Source organism: Melozone crissalis, unplaced genomic scaffold (genome assembly GCF_028551555.1).
Source record: "Melozone crissalis strain CALT ecotype California unplaced genomic scaffold, PUWL_Pcris_2 ptg000132l_1, whole genome shotgun sequence".
NCBI lineage: Eukaryota > Metazoa > Chordata > Aves > Passeriformes > Passerellidae > Melozone > Melozone crissalis.
Window position 1 is genome coordinate 3,854,883 of NW_026535905.1, and position 20,651 is coordinate 3,875,533.

Below are 20,651 nucleotides of genomic sequence, written 5' to 3' on the forward strand. Positions count from 1 at the left end.
CAAACAAACCTTTTGTATCTGGTTGCTTAATTACAAGTAGAACATAACAGTAAAGATATTTCATAACACTTAGAAATAGAGTTAGTGAACAAAATTAATGTCAATTAAGAAACAAATGTAATGTTGAAATCCCACTTGGCAATTAAACTCCATGTACTTTGCCACTGCTCATAAGCCATTAAGAAGATGGAATTTGAGAAGTCTTTGGAAAAGAATTATGTTTTCCTCCATGCTTACAGTGCTCCCTACCTCATGCTACTGCACCAACATTTGCAGCTATTTTTATGAACCCAAACCTCTGTAAGTGCCTTTAGCAGATGTGACTACAGGTCATTCTTGAGATGATACTACAGAACAGTGAAAGCTTCTTTATGTAAAACTATTATCAACAGAAGTCTCTTGAAATACATTTCTGGTGAGTTTTTTGCCCTTTTTTGGTCTAGTTTGTGGATATTTTTATTTATAATGTAGCAACATTACACACTTCCATTGATCTTCTCCCACGTTTACAGTGGTTTTTTATCAAAAAGTATTTAAAAAGCTCCACACTCATTCCTCTGTAGTGATTACAGAGGCAGGCATCTTCTAAACACATAGATTTGATGGAATATCTGAGGTTTTATGAGGGCTCAGTATTTGAGGAATAATACACAGATTATGTCCAGTAATCTCTTCCAATGCAATAGAGCCGTCACTGAGTTTTGCCTCCTAATTCTTCTCCAGGCACTTTGAAAGGCCAACCCTCTGCTCACTTAAAGTGACTTCAGTCAAAAAAAAAATTAAAAAAAAATTAAATCAGGTCCCTATTTCAAAAAGAAAAGCACCCATTGTTACTACATTGAAGCTTTTGCATGAAAAAAATAATCCATCATGAATATTATGTTGCAGCTCAAAATTTCCTTTGTTTGATGAAACTGTTACACACTGCAGCCTTACCCAAAACTACCTGATACGGGCATGGTTTCCTGAAATATGGCACCATATGTGCATCAGCAAACATTATGTGTAGAGTAAATTAAACCAAGCCTTATAATTAGGCAGTAAGGAAATTACTGCAGACCTGAAAGAGTAAATCAGCAGTATTAAAGCACTCTCCATTTCCTCTGGAGCACTTCAGAGCACCATAAAAACCTCAATGTCACAGTGATAAACACCTCAAAGTGCATTTTGAGGGAGACAAAGACACCAAAATCCTTATTAATTGTAATTCAAATAACAGGGCATTTTCCTTAATTCTTTAGATCAGATTTTGGAAAATTTTACTAAAAGTCCTTTCCTGAAGTAAGTACACCAGTTATTTTACCAAATGGGAGCAGACAAAAAGTGGAAGTATTGATCAGCATGCCAGGGGCTCCCAGCTCTTTCAGACCATGTTGGTGACATTCAGAGTGTCCCTAATCCTGCAGCCATAAATTCAGTGGAAGCTGTAGGAGCAGAGGACTTGGGGCACTGCTACCTCTGCCTTCTAAGCCAGCATCACACCAGATCCAGCCTAACACCTTTGTGCCTGGAAAACAACTACAAATCTAGAAAAGAACTACAAACAATGCAGTGCATCCCTATTAAATGAATACAAGGCATAAACATGCAGCCCTGGCACAGAAATAAAGCTGTATTAGCATTTAATAGACTGCTTTTGGGAAGGCAGCTTCCACATTTCCATATTCAAGAGCACAGGAGTCACTGCAGGTGAAAATCAAACCTGTTGAGCAGCAGGGGAAAGGTGCTGGGCTTCTCACAAGCAAGAGCTGATGCCACAGGTGGCCTTAGGTTCAAAGAGGTTTAGATTAATTTGTGGCTGGCTCCCTTTAAAAAATGAGCATTTTTTCCAAATGTATTTTCATGCAACAGAATGGGGCAATCTCAGCACTAACACTGCACTTCCCCTTGGAAACAGCCACAAACTCCTCCTTGGTAATACAGCACAGACTCCTGTGGATCACCTGGTTAAGGGTGACCTTGCTTCAACCCTGCCTTTGCAAAAGAAATCTTAATAAACATTCCTGCCAGACTAAATTCTGAAGTTACAGCCTCCTTGGCTATTCCGCTGCTACTTCACACTTGCATGAAATTCTGCATTTTCAGAACACTGCAGCAACTCTTACAAACTCTCAGAGTGTTTTGTGAGCTAGGGAAGGTCTGTGACTATTTCATCCTCTGTTTTCTTGCCTTATTTAAATTATACAGATCTTGATTTTTTTTAAAAAAGCCCCCTTCAGGATTTATAACTTTACCCCATGTCCTTTTGTTTGCAACAAAGGGCACATCAGAGAAGGAGAACACAGTTCTCCAGCCCCCCCAGAAATGCACTGATGGCTGCACCATTGACTGGCTCTATGGACAGCTGGAAAGCCAAAGCACTCCTCACACAAACCCACCTTTAGGGCGCCTCAATCAGAAATTTTGTTCATGGCTCCCTATGCATAGAGAGCTTTTATGAGACACATCCTGGAATCCCCAAGTCACCCTCCAGAGACGAACTCTCCAGTGACTGTCAGGGAGGCTGAAGGAAAACCACTTTATATCTTCACCTGATTTCTGTAACTGACATCAGCTGGTCCGAATGTTCAGAGTTCTCTCTTTCCTCTTCCCCCTGCTCCCTCACTATGAGTTTTTAATTTCTTTGGGTGTGCTCTTCATTGTCTTTGGGAAGCTGAAAGAAGTTTGTTGTATTTGTAAGTTGTAAATTCAATGTATATTAAGTTTGATTAGAAATGGGTTCACTGTTTTCCAGTAAAGATTAGAATTGGGTTCACTGTTTTCCACTAAAGTTTGGGTGTTTTTTTTCTTTTTGAGCCATTATGCTTCCCTTGGGCTTGTATCTTAATATTCAGATACTGTGCACCTCCTAATGCCGGTACAATACAGAACACCTCAAGTGAGGCAGCTCCACCTTCAGAAGAAACTTTATTTTCTGAGCTTCAGATCATTCTTGTAAAACTGGACAGGAAGTCTTGCTTATCCTCACAGGATTGCTTATCCTCACAGTCAGTTAATCATGATTTAGAGCACCAAGATTTAATTTCTAGGTGCTGCTGGCCCTCCCTGCAGTATTTGAAGTCATCTGGTCTGGGTGTGAGACAGCAGCTTTGCTGCAATAACAGGATGATAAGATTTCCTCTTTTCCTCAAAGCATTTACATTCTGTAAAGAGGCAACCTATGCATATCTTTGAGTAAGAGTTTTAAGCCCACAGACTGAAAACTTATATAAGTGTCTATCTATAATATAATTGACATTGTATGGGTTAGCTGTGATAAAATCTGTTCCAACAGAACACATTCTTTCAGTTTTAGGTGTCCCATCAGTCTAATTCCATGAGTTAATATTCATGCTTTTTATTCTGAGAGTCCTCCTAGAGTCTACACCAATTTTTGGCAGGCTTCAACGTGCTAAACTTTTTTTTTTACCCTAAATAGCATTCATAAACAGTGATACAAGTTAATCTACGTGGAAGTGAGTAACAGAAAGAGCAAATGGAGACACTGCTGCTCAAGGAACAGAGAAGATGATAAATAAGCCTAAGAACATGCTGAAGCCTGGGATCTAGTTCAAACTGGAGTAACCCATATTAAATAAAGGACAGAAAATTTCAAGTCCTTTCAGAGACCTATGAAGTTGATAAAAGCTGAGTATGATCAAGATGTTGTCCCCAAGGTCTTTGTTTTACCAAATTTGCACAAATAAATTACAGGAGGTATTTGTCTCATCAAACGTTAGGTTTTTGCAAGCTTGACTTGCAGCTCAATAAAGCCACTGAAACAGTATTATCTAATTAAGAGTATTTAGTGATCATTGTGGGTGCCTTCAAACTCAGCATATTCTGTGACTAAAAGAAAATAAATTAATTGCAGATTGAAGGGAGGGATGTTAGAGAATATGGCTGATAACAGGCTGATCAAAATCATGCCCAGAGTCCACCAAGTGTCTTACAAAAGAATTTGCAAGAGCCCATCTTAGCACAGGGGAATGTAAATGACTGATCAAATATAGATAAGGGTCATGTGAAGGGATGTACTTACTGCATTATACATAAAGAATTCATTAGAGGTGTAAAAAGGGCAAATATGACCTGGATTTTATTTTTTTTTTAACTTTGGCTTCTGCAGAGTGTGTGCCTGGTAGAAGGACAGCACAGCATGGTCACTATTAATATTAATTCATGCCTAAATGGCCAAACCTGATCCTGAGTACCTCAGGATAGAATAGTAACCTGCTATGCCTACACAACACCAATGTTAGTGCAGTTGCAGACAGCAAAGGAGAACAGAGCCATACTCTGGGCTTTAGTTTCTGGACTGGTGATCTGATGGAATGATGCTCATCACAGGAAATCTGCCTTTTTTTTAAAAAAACACATATTAATTTGTTGGCCAATTTTAAATTTACATAACAGACAGAAAATGTCTTTAAGATGATGAATAGCTGGAGTTTGATGGAAAATTGTCTGGGTAGCAGAAGAGTGATCCAAATCAGTGTCCTGGGGAGTAAATTTGTTTTGTGAAGTCAGAAGCTGGCTGGCTGTGGAAACCCAGGGCACTGGGAATATTTCTCTGTCTGCTCTGGGGTGCCCTGACCCCCAGGGCAGCACTGACTTTCACCCTCATTCATGGAGAAAGTTTCCTAGAGCTCAAGATAGACCAGAATCCACAAAAGTGTGAAATAGATTACATAGAGGAGTGTAGGTGGATCACTGGGTGAGAAATTGAGGTTTTGGGATTTTTAGTGTGTTGTGGATGGCAGCAAGATGGAGGGCACAGGGCGTCATCCTGGGTTTCTTCATGCTGCTTCTTCCCCTTCTTCTTGGGTTTGGGCGACATTTCCTAATTGGGTAGAAAAGTCTGCATTGTGGGCTCTGTGGGATCAGTTATTGGGTTAAAAGGGAAAATAATCCACGTGTCAGTTCTTAATTGGATAGTTTAGTCTTAAAAGACCTTGGAACAAGAGATTTTTGGCCATTTTGTGCCTTCTAATGAAAGGCTGCAGAACTCACAGCAGTGAGACTGTTTTACTGATCAGAAATAATAAACACCTGAGTCTCAACATGAATTACTGCCTTCAATCCAGACCCAGAAAAACCAAAAACTGGGACCCTCAGAGCTGGCCAGAGAACCCACACAGGTACCGGCTGGGCAGGAGCCACAAGCAGCCCATCACTCTCTGCATTTCACCTGGAGTAACAAACCAACCTCAGATGATGAGGAATGATGAGCAGGGAGAATGATGGGGGTGAGAAAATGAAAGGAAACACGAGAATCAAGGACCTGAGATTATTGCTGTAGAAAGCCCTAAACAGAGACAGTACAATGCTAGAGAAAGCAGAATTTCATTAATTCAGGTGTTCACAATTTTAGTTTCCAGTCTTGTGTCTATACAACATGGATTCCTCAGAGGTTTGTAGGATGCTGTCTGGAAAAAGACAATCTGTGAAGAGTACATTTTGATAAAAAAAAGTGCTAAAGTGGAATGTTTTACCTCAGACAGTGGTGTGAAGAATTATTTTTTCCATATTCAAAATCACTGTTTTAACTACTACCTGTATGTAGATACTAAGAGGATGTTGATGGAATTCTGCTTTTTGTGTACCTGCCCAAAATCTTGAGCTGGATTTTACCCAACAACACACAAAGGCCACAAAACTGTAATCAGGTGGCAAAAAAATTTGCATTTTTGATACTGCACACAGAAGCTTAGATATCTAAAAGAAAGATTAATTTCTATTAGGCATCCATTCCATTAAAGTGAAAGCACAGGATGTCAGTCTAAATGTTCAAAAGTATTTATCAAAATGCAACTGGTAATGGAGATATTTCAGGACTTTCTACTGCACAGTTCCTATTAATATATATGTTTAAATGAAGTTTTGTTGCCTAAAATTGCAAGGAGAAGCAGAAATCCAAGATTAAAAAAATACATTACTTTTTATTTTTTAAGTTTTTCTACTTTCAGACGAAATATGAAAATTTAAAACCTATCAAAATTCTTTGAAACAAAGGGAAATCTCCTTGGCTATTGTAAAAATGAGAGTTTAATTTTTAATATTTATTTATATGCAAATATTTGTATTTGCAATGCTAGGCTAAAAATAAATTAATAATTTTCAAAATGAAAACTGGAAAATACTGGAAAAAATCCATGCCGGACTTTTCAAAGCTCTCAGGCTTCTTTAAAAAAATAAATTAAATTTCTAGATAATTTATGGCCTTTTCCAGTTTTTAAGAAAATGATAATTTTCGGTGGAGAATTTTTTTCATGCAGTATTTCTCAGTAGCTTCAGTAATAACATAAACCTCGGTCTGTAGGAGTTGGATGAATCCTCCTTAACAGCTGTATGAGAGTATAATTTCCAGTATAAACTGAGAATTGGTGAAAAAGAAATCTTATTTCTGTCCAATTCCTTCCACTTGGAGGCACAGGAAGCCTTGAATGGGCAAAAATGGAATAATCCAGGCTGTAATGGCAGCACAGATGGGTGGTATTTAAGGCAAAACAAATTATTTTGGTTCTTCCACCTTGAGTTCTGAGCTGTGCCCCCAGGGCTGTCACCAAACCCTCTGGTGTGTCCTTCCTGCCTCTCTCAGTGTCACCCCAGAGCTGCAAGGTTTGAATTTCAGGTGTGCCTGCTGTTTTGGGGTTACCTGTGGCATTTGAACTCTTGGGTTGGTGTTTCTCTTTCCTCCTATGGAGGAAAAACTAACAAAAGGATTGGAAAAAGAATTGGAATTCCAAAAGGATTCTAAAACAACTGGAATCAACCAGCACCTGCTGCTGGCCTGGCTTGCCGTACCTCATGCCTTTGTTACCTTTTGGGTTTTGTCTTTTTTCTTTTTTAACTACAGGCTTGCACACTGGTGGGAAAAAGAGATCCCCAATCTTGCCAACTGGCACAACTTCTTATCAGATCCAGTTCTTTCTTCAGCTTGTTCAAAATGAAAGACTGATTCAGCCTGATGAAGAGAAGGCTCCAGATCTTCTAGCACCTTCCATTGCCTAAAGGTGCTACAAGAGAGCTGGACTTGTGGAAAGGGCATGGAGTGACAGGCCTTTGACATTTGTAAATGGCTTTATACTCCCAGAGTGCACTGTTACAGAATCACAGAAATTTCAGGGTTGGAAGGGACCTCTGGAGATGCTCCAGTCCAACCCCCTGTCAAGGCAGTGTCACCTGGAGCAGGTGGCACAGGAATGTGTCCAGGTGGGTTTGGATGTCTCCAGAGAGGGAGACTCCAGGGCCACCCCGGGCAGCTGTTCCAGTGCTCTGCCACCCTCAGCATAAAGAAATGCTTCCTCATGCTGAGGTGAAGCTCCTTGTTGTTTAGTTTATGGCCATGAGTCCTTGTTCTGTCATTGGGAACTAAAAGAAGTCTGGCACCATCCTGCAAGCCCTGCTTGGAAATATTTATATGGATTGATGAGATCCCTCCTATTCTCTTTTCCAGACTACAAAAGCCCAAATTCTAGAGTACCTCCTCATAAGGGGGATGCTCCAGACCCTTCATCATCTTTGTGGCCTCTGTTGGACCTTTTCCAGTAGCTCCTTGTTTAAATTGCACTGAGGAGCCTGGGTTAGATTTTAGGAGGAAATTCTATCCTGAGAGGGTGGGGAGGCCCTGGCACAGGTGCCCAGAGAAGCTGTGGCTGCTCCTGGATTCCTGGAAGTGCCCAAAGCCAGGTTGGATGGGGCTTGGAGCAACCTGGGATAGTGGGAGGTGTCCCTGCTGGATAGAGACGGGTTTTTGGGTCCCTTCCAACCAAACCATGCTGAGATTTCATGAAAACCCAGTAAGGAATGGCAGCAGTAAGCCATGGGCTGGTGAGGTGTGACTGCTTCCAAGAACCTGCTCAGTCTGACTCAGCTTGATGTTCTTACTGGCAGTTTATAGTAAGACATATAATTAAATCTGTATAATAGTTTCCCAATTCCCAGGAGAGTTTAAATGATAAGTTTAAAAGATGTAATTCCATCAGAATAAGAAATATTGAAGTGACTGTGAATTGTGAGGAGGAATTTTAGCACTGTGTGTTCCATCCACAATCATTACCCATGTCTGCATGCTATGCAGATAATGAAATCAAATCTCCCAAATAAAGAGCTAAGTGACCTGGGGAGAAAATGAAAAATCAGTCTTAGATGGGTGAATACTGAAGGTTTGCAAGGGAGCCTGCCTACCAATTGGGAAAAAAACCCCAAACTATTTATCTATAGTTGTATTTCTCATCACCAAAACACCTCTTGTAGGTTATTGTAGGCATGATATTTTCTGAAAAATCCTTTCCTTAGGATTTTTTCCTCCTGAGAAGCTGAGAGGCCTCAGGAACAAAATGTAAACAATGATTATCTGCTGCTGTTGAATGCAACAGGTGCATCTGTGATTGGTCTCATGTGGTTGTTTCTAATTAATGGCCAATCACAGTCAGCTGGCTCAGACTCTCTGTCTGGGACAGAAGCCTTTGTTATTCATTCTTTCTTTTTCTATTCTTAGCCAGCCTTCTGACGAAACCTTTTCTTCTATTCTTTTAGCATAGTTTTAATATATTATCTATCATAAAATAATAAATCAAGCCTTCTGAAACATGGAGTCAAATCCTCGTCTCTTCCCTCATCCTAAGACCCCTGTGAACACGGTCACAGGTTATCTAGCTTTATGGGTTAACTTTAAACATCCAAAGTCTGAAAAGCAAGCTTTAAAAGGGATTAATTAAGACAAAAGGCACGATGATATTCAAAGTTGGTTGTCTCTGTAATGATTTTGCCCAGAATAGAAAGACAAAAAAAGTGAGACTCTGTAACCTCCACTGCAGCTCATTTCCTCTGCATCTTCAGGCCTCTCTCCCCAGCCATCAAACCAAGCCCTCAGTGACACCCTCACATCCTGGAATTCAGCAGGGAGTGCACAGGCAGGTCTGGGCAGCCACACTCAGGTACTCTGCTGATTATATTCATGTGATGAAGCAGAGCATTGATCATGATTTACAGTCAGGATTCACATTGTTGAAAGCAGGCTCCATCTTCCTCTATGTTTGTGCAAAAGGCAGCACAATTATGATTTAATCTTGATTAGTTTACTAGCAACTGCCACAATTTAATAAACATTATACCTACGTGATTCACTTCCATAAATATCAGAAACTGCACTAAAAGCTTCATCTCCAAGCAGGAAAATACAATATCCGTGCTTCATGTTACCCACATCCAGAATTCCAACCTCTCTGAGGCTGAACATTCTATGAGGGGGAATACACATGAGAAGCACACAGCTTATTGAGACAGGTGCCATTTTTATATCACGTTTCCGAGTAAATTTGGCTTTAAGGATGAGTAATTCAGGCAACTGCTGAGAGCCTCACACAGAACTCACTCATGTGTTAGTCTGCTACTTCCTTGAAGCAGTGAGAACAGAGGTGGGAGGCAACACATGGTCCCAGCTCCACTGCAGAGCTGAGGATCAAACAAATTTGGAGGTCAGAACAGCAGAGATCTCTCTTCTGTCATTAGCTGAGCAGCAGATGTGAGGCCAGGCTTTATATAGGAGACTCGGTGATTCATATTGTCTCTAGGTCCACTGCAATGGGTTTATTTGGCAAAATAAGCTCTGACAAGATGATCTTCAAACACGCCTGCTAAAGGTTAGGAAGGAAGAGCTGAAATGAGCCGAGTTTCAGCAATGCAGAGCACTGATTTCAAAATGCCTACAGGGGCCACTCTCTCCAAAATTATCGTGCTGCAAATAGGTACCTGAAGATACATTTAAATCTTTACTTGGTTTGGCAGTTTTCTGGATTTGCGATCATTTTCAATGAGGCCAGGTAAAATTTTCATCATCATCATCATTATTATTATTTAAATTTTTACAAAAAATGTACAACTGGCATCATCTCAAAAGGAGAAAAAAGACCTAAAAAGAGGCAATATGTCCTGCCTTAACTTGCAGGTATAAAGAGAAACCTCTCCCTTTTGGTTGCCAATCTCCTTTCACTTCTTTCCCATCTCAAGCTTTTTGAATTAACCTTTCTTTCTTATCACAAAACACAATGATAAATGTAAGAGAAGAAAGCCAAAATCTATGGTTTAAACTAGGCTTTGCAGTTATTCATAAAATCATTGGATGGTTTGGGCTAGAAGGGGCATTTAAAGGTCATGGTTTATTTCCCTGTGCCAGGGTCAGGGCCATCCTCAATGAGACCAGGTTGCTCAGACCCATCCAATCTGGCCTTGAGTGTTTACAGGGATGGGACATCACCTCTCTGGCAAAATTGTTATTTATTATGACTTTCTGTATATTCACAGGATCTTTATTTAATACAGAACCTTGGAAGTTCTCTTTGAATATATTTTACTCTTACAATTTTTCATATTCTGCTCATCTTTCCTGTTACTCCAGTGAGAGTATTCAAATAAAACACAAATAAGCACATATGCCAGTGTTTTTATGACTGGGTTTTTGAGCTGCCAAGGCAGGGAAGGTCTGGACAATCTGCCTCCCCTCCCACATGGAAACACCATTGGGGGTTGCACTTGGAATGCATTTCCTTCTCCCTTTTTTTTTTTTGTCATGGGAAATGTTGCTACTTTCCTTAATGTCATGTGAAATTTAGGGCCATATTTAAATGAGGACACCAATTCTTTACACCTCCTCATGTGGAGAAACCAGCCTGAAGTTGGAAAACAATGATTTCCTTGGAAAATCGGGAAATATTATCACAATCAGGGCTCACCTGTCTCCGAAGGTCTCGTGTTTTCTTGGTCATCTTGTCAATGGCAATGTTGAGCGGGTCTCCTTTCTCCTTCCTTCCAGTCTGTTAAAAACACAAAATTTTAGAGTTAGAGAAAAATCCTCCAGGCAATATAAACTTAAAAAATAATGATAAGGATTCATCAAAGGAAATTATTGCAGCTGTTTTGTTTGCTACCATCAAGTTGTTATTTCCAAAGAAATGTTTTTAACATGTTTATGTGCAGGAGGCACAGAAGATTATTTTAGAACAATCCTAAAGTGATAAGAACAAAGATTAAGGTGACTCACCACAGAGTTCAGAACTTTTCCACCAATAAATTATGTGCATATATTATAGCTAATACTCAAAAAAAATCTGGCAAGACCTTTCACTATAAAATGAATATTAAGAGTTTCTAATCTCCATCCTGCCAAGCACTGGGAATGTTAAACATGATAATAAGCAGCAACACAGCTTGAGGACAGAAGGAAAATGGTCCCTATGCCTGTAACAGGAATCATATCGGCACACATTAGGTTCAGTATAAAGAAGAATTCCACTTAAAACACTTTCCTGCAGGAAGTCTCAAAGCAAAACTCCTCACCAAGATTAAAAAGGGGGAAAAAAGCCTTTTGTGTCTCATAAGCAATGGGGGAAAAATATGGTTTGCAGGTTCAATGGCACAAAAAGCATTAAGTGACTTTGTTAGCTGTATTACCTTTCTCTTAAGAGAAAACTACTTCTCTGAAGATTTGTCACATCTTTTGCACATTGAACTCTGTTTGAAAGCTTTTCATCAAGAACCAAAATGATCTTCCATTCTTTCTGGCAGTACTCTTTTCCTTCCCAAGGCTGTTTTCAAATGCTTCTATTTAGAATTGTTCCTTGCATATGATTAAGGGCGATTTTCTCCCTCCAGCTGAGCCTAATAGCACACGTTTCTGGGAGCTATTGAGAAGTCACTTTTGGGGTGGGATGGGGATTAAAGACAACCTTTCAATGATACCCTCTCACATGTACAGCACAGTTATCAGCCCTACATTGGCAAGGGGCCTCTGTTCCAGTCTTTGCTTTAGGCATTCAATCCAGGGAACGCCTGCTTTCTGTTACTGCCTGTAATTCTAATTATGACACGAGGCCAAAGCTTTTATGATCATTTAAAAATCTGTAAAAACCCTCCCCTTCCTTTTGTTTAGAAATTCAAACATAACAATATCAAGTGCCACCAGAATTTAATACAAAACATAAATTTACCTCTTAGCTTTCTAAAAAGGATCCATTACAAAATCTGGAGTTATTCACACAAATTGACACCAGAAAAAAGGGAGAGAAAGCATTTGCTATCACATCTGTGTCACCCACTGATATTTTTATCTCACTTTTCTTGTGCTCATCCTTTGACTGAGTTCTTCTGGTCCCCAGCTGAAGAACCTCATCTCTTTAGCCTGAGCAAGGCCAGCACAGGCTTTTGGTTTTAGATGTCCCAAATTCAGTCCCTGGTATTTTGTTCAAGACAGCAGGTGTCGTATGTGCACACAATCGAGCCTGTTTTTCAAGATGAAGTTTCACAATAAAGCTGAGGCAGAAAAGTTTGGTTCAGGCAGACTCTCCTGGAATGGGACAGCAGGGACTGCCAGATGAGCCAGCCTCAGCCAGGGTCTGGTTGTTAGAATACAGAGATATAGTCCAAGAAAACTTAGAAAAAAAGAAAATTGCCCCAGCTGTGAGCTGCACAGTTGCTGAACCAAGTTTCCTTGGTGACATTCATGTTCTGGGATGCTCTATTTTCCCAGTCAAACAATTCAATTTATCTAATATTCTTTAAATTCTTCTCATTGTTTAAGCTTTAATGGACTGGCTTAGAAAGATCCATAACCACAGAAGACATGTTAAGATTTTTTTTTTTTTTTTTTTTTTTTAGGGCAAAGACAATCTTTGTTTGGCACTTTTTCTTACCCTATTTTAAATAAAATCAGGGAATAATTTGGTAAACAGGCCAAAATTCCTGTGAGATTAGCCCAATAAGAACTAACACCAAGACACTTAAGTCTACACAGGGATGGTATTTTAAAACAAGTAGTTCACAATTCCCCTTCACCGACCTCATGCAGGGCACATATATTTTGCATTCACCGCCAACATGGTGAGGTCAAGGAATTAATGCCTGGCACCCACTTAGGGGGTCAGAAAGTTGTCCTTGAGCAGGAACTTGGGAATCCTTCCAGGGTAGTCAGCTATGGGATACAGTGACACTAACTAAATTAAGCATTTGATAAACTGCACCATTTAGAGGAAAAGACTCCTGGGTGTTAGCAAAAAAAGTAGAAATTTTGAGTTTGACCTCAAAGTTGGTAATTTAGGTTCCTAATCTGGGTGGTTTTCTGTCTCATAGGTGAGAATTCTCACTGAGAGCAGGCTCATGGCAGCTTAAATCTCGCACCCCTCCTAAACCTCCCTTCAAATCTATCTGATAACTCTTCAACTCCAGTTTTAAATAAACATTGTTTATATAAACAGTGGCCCTTAAGGTACATCCTATTGTGAAACACAAAACAACTGGGAACCCTTCTGTGACCCTTAGGCCACACAACACAAACTGTCCACATCCATCTGGCCAGTCCCTTCTCCTTTTAAAGCAGAGCAAAGCTCGTTCCACATTTCTGTGTGCAAATGCCCAAATTGTGCCTCAATGCTGCCTGAGATGCTAAATGGGATGTGCTGGAAAACTAAACCAAAACAAGAGATCCAGCTGAGCTCTCTCAATAGCAGTATTTCATTAACTCACACAAATATGGCTGAAATCTCCCATTCTGCACCATTTTTATTTGTGCAGGAATTTTAACTGACCTTCACCTGTTACTTATAAAATGGCCTTTTAGTCTGTATACAAACCCCCTTTCGCAGCATATGATTTCAAAGAAATTTGTTTAGTAAATCACATTATTGAAAAATAACTAGCATGGCATGTGATGCTACATAGCTTCAGGCAGGTCTGTCAAACACCATCTGCTCTGTGCTGAATATATAAGTTTATTAAAGTTTATTTATTTAAGTCCTTAAATACTCTTATTTTATTGTTGCTCTGTGATAAATTTTTGGCCTTCATTCCTAGAAGGGATAGAAAGGAATTTATTGGTTTCCTGAAAAAATGAAAAAGCTTGGTATTGAGCCATTTGCCATTTCTCTGTTAATCTTTCTCTGCAAAGAGAAGAAAGATACTTTGGGATGAAAAGGAAGTAAAAATTGCTGCTGGCATTGGGTTAAAAGGAGAAGGAGGAGAAATGCACAGAATTCCTTGAATGCCAAAATATCTGTATTCAAGTTCCTATGGACAGAATTACATTCATTCATGGTGTAATGAGGAGAACTTTGCAACAGGAGAATGTATTAATCAAGTCCCTGATTTCTTGTGACCATTGACAGCATTTACATACTCGAGATATTTTCAAACAATTTTCTGAGTCTGAGTTGCTTCCATTCTAATTTCCTTAGAGCTCTTCCCTGCCCATCTGATTTATTTTCATTTCAGGAGGAGCCAATTCCCAAAGGCTCAGACCAGGGGCTGTGCTGGCTGTAGATTGCCCCAGATCACGAGAGGATCTTCCACTGCATTTCTACCCCAAGGCTGCGGGCCCCTCAATGTCAGACCCAGCTCCCTGAATATAATATTCAAGAGTTTTTAAGCCTGATTTGCCACCTGACATGAGAAGTTGTGTAGTTTCCCAACACAACCATGTCTGGTAGTGGAAGAATTTGAGGTACTGACTGTTCTGCTACTCCAGAAAATGCCTACAGTCTCAACCAGTGCCAACAGAATTATCTGAACAATAAAGAAAGAACACAGAAATTTATATCAAACAAAGTCTGAAAAACCTTACAGGTAAAACTGCATGGTATTAAGGCTAGAATTTATTTATAAAGGGAAATTTAATTTCATTTGGTTAGGAAATTAAATCAAAGAAGAGCAAAATGCACTTTAGGACAGTGAGAAATTTCAGTATCTGCTGAATGACGGAAAGATCCCTGCTAAGGTACAGCACTGGTTTTCCTTCTTACAAAGACCTTTCCCTCTCCTTCCATTTTTACTTTTTACACTTTAAACTGTTAGAATAAAATATTAAACTCCCAAAATACGTATCACAACTATTAAGGACATTTACATCCCACAATTTACTCATTACAGAACTCTCCTGATCAGCATGAGGTACTTAACAGGACATTGCTCTACCCCTAGAGAATTCACAGAACCAAGACAAGGACAGTCAGGACAATCAGCCCAGGGACTCAGTGCATTTTAGATGAGATATGCTCAACCTTGGAAGAAGGTGCTCCAGACTGGAACTGTGTTGTTGGTTTTTCATAATTCCAAATACACCACTAATGAGGAAATCACAGAGCTCAAATTTCAGTGGATGAAACAGATGAAATTCCTACTACCAAAATCATTATGATAAGGACAGATGTTATTGTAATGAATATATTTGCATTGAAAAGTTAGGATCACCTAGAGATGTTGGAGAAGCAAAGCCAATACTTTGAGCACTTTATTATTAAAAAATGCCAGATGAATAAGGTTGACAATGGTAAACTATAAAAGAAGGGGATGGAATGCAAAGAAATACACAAAAAGTGGAGCAACTGCAGGCTACAAAATAATATCATAGACAAAACTCCAAAGTGTATCACAACTAAAGGAGTGATTGCTAGAGAACATTATTTTCCTTTAAAGTTTGCAATTTAGAAGCTCAGGGTTTCAATTAAACAGCAACAATATTAACAACAATACATCTATGTAAGATGTTTTGAAACCACCATTTTATGACATTCCTCTTTTTTCTCTGCTTCTTCAGATGTAAGCCAAAATATCTGGGAGAGTCAATCTCCTCAAACATCATGGTGCATGTCCAACTCACCTTCACTACAGTTTTCAAGTAATTTAGCCTCCAGGAGACAGCTGGAAAGATTATCTATTGATCCAAAAGCTACCAAACACTGATCTATTTTTATATTTTCATCATCCCCTAGGTAGAGGGCTCCATTATTTACAGGTTATTCAGAACTTCAATATCACAATGTTTTATTAAGGTATAAATTGCTGGTCAAAAAGATATCTGTCCTAATATTTTATTTTAAATGTTGAACATCACTCCTTTAAAACTATGCCAATGTTCAGCAGCCCTTTTAAAAGTGATGAAGAGAAGCTTAGTACCAAGAGGAAAAACATTTTGAACAACACGCTGCTGCATCAGTGCTTTTAAGCAGACATCTAGGTTTAAACATACCAATACATAGTCCTCTTCCGATTAAAGACCATTTATTTTGGGTCAGGAAAAGGCTAAACAATATATTCCAGGAGAAGTAGAGACTAAATTTCACTGAAAGTTAAAAATTCTAGAAACTTTCTAAGGAGATGGGTCAGAAAAACAAGTTTTACAAAATCTGTGTGGTTCCTCTAGAGATGAGCTGAAGAAGACTTCTTAAAATAGTAAGTTAAAGGAAAGATTGAGTGTTAAGAAGTCTCTTGGGAATGTGGTATGAACATGAATTACTGTTGCACTCAGTTCAGTGATTTTATCATATTTTTATTTGATGAAATAATTTTGGTTTTAGAATTTATTCTAAGGAAGTGCACTGGGGGTTCTGCAGTCACCCATTTTCCAGCCTCAATTTTGCTATGGAAACCCCTCCTATGGAACTGAAACTTGTGCATTCCCATGTCCTCTTAATAACTCATTTATCTCATCAGGAGAAAGAAAAAAAAAAGATAATTTTGTGTAGCCATAATATTTTCTGAAAAATCCTTTCCTTAGGATTTTTCCTCCTGAGAAGCTGACAGGCCTCAGGAACAAAATGTAAACAATGATTATCTGCTGCTGTGGAATGCAACAGGTGCATCTGTGATTGGTCTCGTGGTTGTTTCTAATTAATGGCCAATCACAGTCACCTGGCTCAGATTCTCTGTCCCAGACACAAGCCTTGTTATCATCCTTTCTATTCTTAGCTAGCTTTCTGATGAAATCCTTTCTTCTATTCTTTTAGTATAGTTTTAATATAATATATATCATAAAATAATAAATCAAGCCTTCTGAAACATGGAGTCAGATTCTCATCTCTTCCCTCAACCTCAGACCCCTGTGAACACCGTCACAATTTTGTACAGAAAAGGTCGCGTAGTAAGGTTTTTAGAACTTTGTTTAGGTGGTTGCAAAGGAGAAAGGCTGAGTTACCATAGAGAAAGGAAAATACAGAAATCATGGAATCACAGCATGGTTTGGGTGGGAAGGAACATTAAAACTCATCCAGTTCCACCCCCTGCCATGGGCAGGGACACCTTCAACTAGCCTAGGTTGTTCCAGGCCCCATCCTGTTGTCATCTTATTGCAGGGGTTCCAAGCTGTTGTCTCCTATCACAAAAGTTCCATACCTTCTTGGTGTTTTCTCATGGGCATCTCCTCAGAGCACTGACTCTTTCTCCTGCACAAAGCAGCCAACAGACTCCAATTTCCCTTTCAACCAGCCACCTCACTCTTTTATTGCATCTTCGTCTCACTGGTTACAGCTGTGGCCTGTTAAAGTCAGGCCCATTCCTAATCTTTGATAATTGGCCCAGCTGCAACTCCTTAAGGGTGAGATTACTTTCTGCACTATCTTTATTTTCTTATATTCTATCCCTCTACACCATCCAACCTGGCCTAGGACACTTCCAGGGATCCAGGGGCAGCCACAGCTTCTTTGGGCACCCTGTGCCAGGGCCTGCCCAACCTCACAGGGGATAATTTTATCCTAATATCTGATCTAAACCTCTTCTCTATCAGTGTGAGGCCATTTTCCCTTGTCCTATCTCTCCACCACTTGTAAATATTCTCCTGCAGCTTCCCTGAAGGCACTGGAAGGCCACAGTGAGGTCACTCCAAAGCTTTCTCTTCTCCAGGGTGAACAATCCCAAATCTCTTGGCCTTTCCCTCCCTCTGATCACCCTGGTGCCTCCTCTGGCCTTGCTCCAGCATCTCTCTCCTGTGCTGGGGCAGCTCTGCAGGTGGGGTCTCACAGAATCCCCCCTTTCCTGCTGCCCACCCTGCTCTGGATGCAGAGAAATCCCATCCTGGTCACTGAATTACAGCCCTTTCCTTCCACAGAAATGCTCAGTTCTAAAATGCCACTCACTAAATAAGCTGATCATAAATGTATGATACAGACTATAAGTTCTCTTTAAATAAAACAATTGCTCTCAGCAGTGTTTAATTGCCTTGTGACCAGTGAATCTATCTGGTTCCAGGGGAGTGTGAATAATTACAACCATGGAGAAAGCTGGGGAAGCCACATCCTTGCAATCTCAGATAGTAAATAAAGTCAATAAAAATAAAATGAACCATGAGCTGGACACAGTATCAGTGCCTGAGGTGTGCAAATCTTATCCTTGGCCTGCGTCTAAGCAAGTTTTATCTAGGTCTGTACATAATTAAAACTAAATATGTAATAAAATAAAGAAATAATAAAAACTGTACCCATTAATGGTTGAAGAAGATTCTCTTGTTATATTTTATGTGTGTTTTTTTATGCAGGCCACATCACCACAATATCTGAATGCCTTCAAGTGGTGAATTAGTGAACTATGGTTTCTTTAATATCAGCCATGTGCAGTTTATTCTTTTAACCTCCCCAAAGTGGAAAAACTTGTGTGTAGGGGAGTCTTTTACTTTGGTCTGTGTCATTATTTTTCTTGTTTTGCATAATTCGCTTTTGTAGCTACTCCTTGTCTTTTGGCAAAAACCAAAGATTTCCAAAAACATCATCAATGGCAGCGGTTGCATTTGAAATTCCAGTTAGGATTAGGGCTTGATCATCGTGGCTCCCAGCTGGCAGCTGCTACTATTGACTGATATTTACTCATAATCATGTACTGCCATCTAAGCTTAAAAAAAAACCAAACTGGCTGAAGAATTTACATTTAAAATTATTAGAGGCTGCATAAAATAAAAAAGAGAACTTTTTCACTCTTGAGAATGAAGGCAGCAACATTTTCAGTTTGGTGATATTTTTTTTTTTCAGCTGTAGAGGATACACTGAATAGTTCTGTATTTCTGTGTATTTTTGAACAAGGGTTTCCAACATCACTGTGGTGAGGACATATTCCTGCTTTTCTAGCTGGAATTCATTCTATTCCTTCTTTCTAGCCAATACTGGATTTTATAGTATTCTGAGGCACTGAAAATTCAGAAAAGGCATCTGGTGAGACCTTCCTAAGTGACAAATCTTGTGTAACTTCCAAATCTCATTGATTTTTATCTCATAAAATACATGCATTGTTTGGAGGGTTTTTTGACAGGGGGTGAAAGCCATGCAGCAATAAGAAATTCTTCCCCCTGGCAAGAATATCCTGCCATCACTAAAGAGGTGTGCCATTTAATTATACTCAGATTAAGCAGTGATAGTGCTCAGGGTAGGACCATCCCATTTAATTTTACCATTCTGAAATACTGAATCAAATCCAGTTATTTTAGCTCCTTCTATGTTCAAGATATAGTGACAGGCATTTTTAGAGCACCCATCTGTCTTGCATATTTATTTTAATACAGAGTACTTATCATCACAGGGGATTGCTTCTCTCCATTGACAGTGGAGGGGAGCTTGAAGCACTTGATGATTAATTCTTAGAAGAATACTGAGTTACATGAGATAAACTGCCTATTTTATAGCTGCAATGAGTGTCCAGCCCTCCTAAAGATCAGGCTGGAGATTTTATCTTGGATAAATGTGTGACTTGCATGATTTTCTTCCAGAGAATTAAAAAATATAGCATTATAAAGGTGTGTTTTTAAAAATTCTGCACAATACATTCTTGTCCTCCTAGGATGCAATATTTAAATAAAAATCACCCTTTTCCCACTGTGTGAAAGAAAATAATTTCATAATTTAGTTTCAACATTGAATCTTAACACTTTCAGGTCTTTTCCAAGCTGGCAGCCTGTCACAAGTGGGACAATACTGATCCTCAGGGATCAATATTGGGCTCAATAGTGTTTAATATTTTCAAATCGGCCAAAGAGAAGTGGGTGGGATGAAAAGGTCCAGAAAGGGCCCAGGAGGATGATCTAGGAATGCCATGAGAGAAAATGCTGAGGGAAGTGGGTCACAGAAACATCTCAACTTAATGAAGAAAACCAAAAAACCCCTCCAGTTATATCTGTATTTTTCTAATCAGGTAACAGATAGATGGCAACATCACCCTAATTTGGAGCAGAAGTTTGCTGATAAGGGGGGAACAAGGGAATGCAGCTGCAGGAGCCAAGACTGATACCCTGAGAGCGGATTTCTGATACGTCCCGTGTCACTGCCATATTTTCTGAAAAACCCCTTTGCCAGGATTTCTTCTCCTGAGAAGATGAGAAGCCTCAGCTTCTCCATGTTTTGTTGCTCTGGAATGTGGCCTGGAGATTGTTTATCCAAACATGTGAATTGTTTTTAATTAATGACCAATCACCATCAGCTGTGTTGGACTCTGAGGAATCAGTCATAATTTTTTATTATTTATTCTTGTTAAGCCTTCTGATGTCTCCTTTCTCTTTCTTTAGTATAGTTTTAGTATAGCATGAATGGTATGGAATGGAATGGAATGGAATGGAATGGAATAGAATAGAATAGAATAGAATAGAATAGAATAGAATAGAATAATAAATCAGCCTTCTGAGAACATGGAGTCAGATTCTCATCTCTCACCTCATCCTGGGGACCCTCACAACACCACAGTGCTGGAGAAACCTCTGGCAGTGTGTGTGTAATGTGATTGCTGTCCCTGGGAATGAATGCAGGAGTGTTGGCATGCAAGTCAACTTCTCATCCCCCTTTCTGTCCCTCTGTCCTTGGGAGATGATGTCTGTGAAGCTTCCCCTCACTCCTTCCCGTTTCAGGGGTGATTTTATAGCAATATGTGCTAGA

General features: G+C 39.5%; 1 protein-coding gene across 2 annotated transcripts in view; it reads right to left on the reverse strand.

Annotated features, from left to right (window-relative positions):
• Positions 1 to 20,651, reverse strand: part of CTNNA2 (catenin alpha 2) — a 480,539-nt gene that overhangs the window by 109,968 nt on the left and 349,920 nt on the right. For both annotated transcript variants that reach the window (XM_054293256.1, XM_054293255.1), the window contains exon 8: positions 10,716 to 10,796. In XM_054293256.1, coding sequence (XP_054149231.1) covers positions 10,716 to 10,796 — 81 coding nt within the window. The remainder of the gene's footprint in view (positions 1 to 10,715; positions 10,797 to 20,651) is intronic.